This window comes from Passer domesticus, chromosome 3, assembly GCF_036417665.1.
Source record: "Passer domesticus isolate bPasDom1 chromosome 3, bPasDom1.hap1, whole genome shotgun sequence".
In the NCBI taxonomy this organism is placed as follows: Eukaryota; Metazoa; Chordata; class Aves; order Passeriformes; family Passeridae; genus Passer; species Passer domesticus.
In genome coordinates, this window is record NC_087476.1 from 121,188,538 (window position 1) to 121,193,608 (window position 5,071).

A 5,071-nucleotide genomic window follows, 5' to 3' on the forward strand; every position below is an offset into this window, starting at 1 on the left:
ATTCTCCTGACTTGGTAGCCCAGCTCTTTCCAGGGAAGTGTGGCAGTACCAGGTAAATCAGTCACCCACAGAACTGCTTTGAATTCTGCAGCTTGAAGGGCAGCAGGGCTGAGCACAGCCATGTCACTGGGGGAAGTGTTTAGGACTGCTCTGCAGTCGTTAGGGAGTGGGTGGCACAGCAGTGCTGGTCTCTTGTGTTTGTAGGATCATGGAATATCAGACCCTGCTGCTGAATTTCCCATATGGAGGAAATTGCTTTCTGTGGATTTCAGGGTGTCACACTCCTCCTGCATGTGCCTGAACTCCCAGCACCTCCTGTCCAACAGTGACAAAGCCACAGTAATTCCAGGTCATTCAGTCTGCCTGTTTGCTTCCAGGAGCTCCCAACACTGCAGAACTGAGAATCTGTCGTGTGAACAAGAACTGTGGGAGCGTCAAAGGAGGAGACGAAATATTTCTGCTGTGTGACAAAGTTCAGAAAGGTAACCTGCACTAGGACTTTTCTCTCCCTTTTTCCCAAATGGACACATTCCATGTCCATTTTCCTGCTGAGGGGCTGAAACCCTTCACCACACACCTCAGAGTGGTTTGGGTTTGTAGCTGGGTGGAACAACTTCTGTGTTTGTGGGGTCCCAGCACCTCTTGTGCCTTTAAAGCTGAGCCCTTTACTCTGATCTGAACCCTGAGTCAGGCTCCTCAATTTGCTCCTTCCCCCCTTTTTTTCCTGCTGCAAGTCCTCGGTTTTCCAGCTTGACAAGCATCTTCTGTTTCTCCTGGCCTAGATGACATAGAAGTCAGGTTTGTCCTGGACAACTGGGAGGCCAAGGGCTCCTTCTCCCAGGCCGACGTGCACCGCCAGGTCGCCATCGTGTTCCGGACGCCGCCGTTCCTCAGGGACATCTCCGAGCCCGTCACCGTGAAGATGCAGCTCAGGAGGCCCTCGGACCAGGAAGTCAGTGAACCCATGGATTTCAGATACCTGCCAGATGAAAAGGGTATGGATCCAGCCACGAGATGAGCTTCTCAACAGCCATGGTCACTTAAGCCACTCCTGGTAGTGGCTAAATTAATAAGAAATCCACAGCGCTGCTTCGGCAAAGTGGAGTTGTGGGTTTTGAAAGTTACAGCAGTCAGTTTATTCCCTCTTTCAGTGAAAATACAGGAATTACTGTTGGGTAACACTGGCATGGTTTGTTAGCGCTGCCATGCCTGCAGTGTTTTCCTTTAAATAATTCCTACTACAGCTTGGTACCACTAGGGAGTTCCTTTAGAGAACTTCCTTCTTAAGTTCCTTCCTTAAAGAGAAATGCAACACTTTCCCCTTCCACTCCTTTCTCTGTAGATCCATATGGCAACAAAGCAAAAAGGCAAAGATCAACGCTGGCTTGGCAGAAGCTCATACAGGACTGTGGTAAGGAAAATATTTGTGTTTTTCTTCTTGCTTGAGTGAGCTTACGTTTAGATGGAGCTGTTCCCTGTAAACGCTGCACACTCATGTTGTGTTCCATCACAGGATCAAGCACGATGGAGAGGCCCAAAGTAGCCCCATTCCCTGTTGTCACTCCTGAAGGGAAGGCGATTAAGAAAGGTAGGTTTTTACCTGTGGTTTTGACGGTGGTTTAAACAGGTAGTGCCCTCTCTTTGCTTGAAATTCTAATCTCTTGAGGGTTTCTTCCTGTAAGACAGTGATGCTTCTGTCTGTACAAACTTAAAGCTCTGAGTTCCTTGTGTCACCCTCAGCGTGGGCTGTAGAGGGGTGAGGTGGGCAGCTCAGAACTCTGGGGTCCATCCTGGACAGCAGTGAAGCCCATAGACAGTGGGAACACCCCTGCAATCTTGCTGTCTTTGCTTTTCACCACTTGTAATTTGAGGAAACCCCTAACAAGCGGCGTTCTCTCCCTAGAACCGAACATGTTTCCAGCCACGCCGATGGTGCCAGCGGGGCTGGGAGCGCTGTCCCCCGCGGGCCAGCTGTACCCCAGCTGCTCGCAGGCGGCGGCGGCGGGGCCGGGCAAGCAGGACGTGCTGTCCTCTTCGTTCTGGATGCTCGGCTCCCACCCGCACCACAGCTTCTCCTCGGAGCCCCAGGGCAGCGGCTCCCTGCCGGCCTTCCCCGACGGCGCCCTGGCCTGGCCCGACGAGAAGGACTCGGGGCTCCTGCGGACCTTCGGCAGCGCCAACGGGCTGGGCGCCGTGGTGCTGCCGGCCCCCGAGCTGCAGAGCCTCCCCGGCGGCGTGCTGGGCATGGACACGGAGGACATGGGCTGCGGCAGCATCAGCCTGGAGCGCTTCGGCGCCGCGCTGGGGCCCCGGCAGCCGCCGCTGCCGCTGCCCCCGGCCGGGCCCGGCGCCGCCGCTTTCCCCTCGCAGCCCGGCCTGGCCGAGCCCAGCTACGGCTTCATGGACGCGGAGGGGCTGGGCGAGCCCCGGGGGCCCGCCGGGCACCAGGGCCTGCCGGACGGGCAGTTCTACGACGCCGACGAGCTCTACCAGTCGTTCCCCTTCGATAACATTTTGCAGAGCTATCAGCCGTGAGCCGGCTGCGTGGAGCTGCCCGGGTGCTGCTGCTGCGTGGACAGGAGTGATTGACCCTTCTGGAGTCCCTGCTTTCTCTTTCAGAATGTTGCCGTGCGAGTTCCGCCATGTAACTTATTTATTGTTGCAGCCCACAGTGGTGCCCTTAGAGAGGGAGGTTTGGGGTTTCTGTACCTTAAAAGTACCTTGTAGTCGTATTTTTTTTCCCTGTTGGAAGTGGGAACTGTTAACACTTAAAGCTTCCTTAGCTTTGGGGACTGTAAAAGCTGGCATCTTCAGAAGGGTTAAAATTTCAAATACTTCACAGGGTTGGAGTTGTTCTGAAATAGCCATTTTTGCTATAGAAATTAAATTTAAATTTTGATAGGACAGAAATGAGGGAAAAAACCCCTGCATGTGAGCACTCTAATTCAGTCTCGTGTAATGAATGGCACCTGAGTTCTGCTCAGCATACTTGAAAGGTTTAGGTTCTTAACCCCCTTTCTATAAATATTCTTCTCCTACAATGAGAACACGTATTGATTTTCCACAGTCAGCGCATTCTGTTTGCTTTGAAGGCAAATTTACTCGTAAATTTTTTTTTAATGACTATGTCATTGTTAGATGTATTTAAAAAGACCGGAAGGTTTGAGTTTTTAAATAGTCCAGCTCTGTTGTAAAGGAAATCACTGCACAAGAGAAGGAACAGAAAGTGAGGACTTGTCTGCACTTCACCCAGAATGCACTGTTTCACAAGCCATGCCCCTGTTGCTTTAGGAATGAAGCTGTTACTGCTCTGCAAGATGTGTGTGTGTGTATGTAGCTGCCATGTGAGTGAGATTTGGAAAGGCAGGAATCTCTGGAGCCAAAGTATCTACTTACTCTTTCCTCAGGTATCCTGGCAGTTTCCTGCTATGCAAGAGACTGCTTCAAAGAAGGCTCAGATCCTGCCTCCCCCTCCCAGGAGGGCAAAGCCTTGGTGCAGCCTCACCTCTATTAACAACTTTTAAAGCCATTTCAGTCTGTACTAATTAAAACCACTCCTCTGTCCTCTGTATCAGGAACCAGAACTTCTTCCCACCCACTTGATTCCCAGTCTTCGCTCTTAGCCTGAGCAGGAGCTGTTCTGACACCTCCAGCTGGAGGTAACTGGCTGGGTAAGGCACTCTGGCCTTGGCTACTTTATTATACTGGTATTTTTTTAAGAAGCAACACAGAGAATTGTCTGTGTATTTCTCAAGGGACACAGCTGCTCTTTAGGGCAGGTAAGGGTCCCCGTTGTCGCCTTTCGGTGACGTAAAACTGCACAATGACAGCAACCACAAAAAAAGCAATGAGGTCTAAAACCCTCCCCCCAGATCAAAAAAGCCACTTGAGATGTAGAGTTGTACGCAAGGAAAGGTGCTCCAGAACCCCTCTGTGGCTTACAGAAAGCAGGGATGCCTTCCCTGCAGGAATCCACAGCAGTGGGAGCATGCTTGTGCTGCTGCTGGAATTCCATCAGTCAGGTGAACTTTGGAAACTGCTTCCCCTAACTCCAGGAACACAACAAACTCAATTGATTCTCCCTGTTTTAAAGCAGTTTTTCCTCACGTCTGCACCTCTCCTCCCCATTCCTAAGCAATACAAAGAGGAAAGAAATCCAAAGAAATACACAGAAAGCTTGAATCGTGTTGTTTATTCAGTTCTTTTTTTTTTTTTTGAAGTTCTCAGTTTTAAGTATATTAAATGTAAACATTTTACTCACTTCATAGAAAGCTCTTTGTAGTACAATTTGTTTTTACTGTATAATTAAATATTTTCAAAGTTCTGTTTTCCTTTGTAAACGAGTTGGTTTGGTAATTAAAAAAAACTGGTTATACCAAGTGCTCAGCTTCTGCAACCTCCTCAGCTTGGTGACGTCCCTCACCACGGGAAAGGCAGGGAAAAGGGACAAGGTAGGTTCTTGGTTACTTGTCCTGGGGTTTTTTGGGGTATTTTCTGCTCCCTGTAGCTGGTGGGCACTATAAAACCTCAGGCCTGTGAGGGCTGATCTGCCCCAGCAGGATTTGTGGCAGAGGGGACAAGGGCACAGCTGTGCTGCCAGTTCAGCTCTCCAGGCCCAGCTGAGCTGGTGCAAAACCAAAATGCAGGGGGGAGGATTAGAGGTGTCCAGCTGGGGAAATACAAGATGAATTCTGGCTCTCACCAAACACCGAGCTTGAGCACTCACAAAAATACTCCTAAAAATCAGCTGAAGGCCCAAGTACAACATGAATGTTATTGCTGCAATATTCAGGACGTGATGGTTGCAAAACTGGACTGGAAACAAAGTTCAGACCCCCAGATTACATTTCTCAGTTTCATTTCTGCTGTGACTGGTGCCCTGCCTCAAGAACTCGGGGATATTTGCATATCAGCTTCCACCCCCCTCCCCATTTGGACATTTACCATAAAAAAACAGCCTGGGAGTTCTGGGAGGAGCTCTGTGCCTTGCCAAAGAGCTCAGCTCAGACCCAGCACAGTGAGGGTCTCTTGATGGCCCTGTTTGCCCTGGGTTCTGCCTGGGATCCCCCCC

The 5,071-nt window shown here is 50.4% G+C and overlaps 1 protein-coding gene across 5 annotated transcripts in view; it reads left to right on the forward strand.

Annotated features, from left to right (window-relative positions):
• The window catches only part of REL (REL proto-oncogene, NF-kB subunit), a 44,839-nt gene extending 40,460 nt beyond the window's left edge, over positions 1 to 4,379 (forward strand). For all 5 annotated transcript variants that reach the window (XM_064415626.1, XM_064415629.1, XM_064415630.1 and 2 more), the window contains 5 exons: positions 378 to 482; positions 783 to 995; positions 1,343 to 1,411; positions 1,514 to 1,588; positions 1,904 to 4,379. In XM_064415626.1, the coding sequence (XP_064271696.1) occupies positions 378 to 482; positions 783 to 995; positions 1,343 to 1,411; positions 1,514 to 1,588; positions 1,904 to 2,535 (1,094 nt within the window). In that variant the 3' untranslated portion in view covers positions 2,536 to 4,379. The remainder of the gene's footprint in view (positions 1 to 377; positions 483 to 782; positions 996 to 1,342; positions 1,412 to 1,513; positions 1,589 to 1,903) is intronic.
• Positions 4,380 to 5,071: the final 692 nt, after the last annotated feature.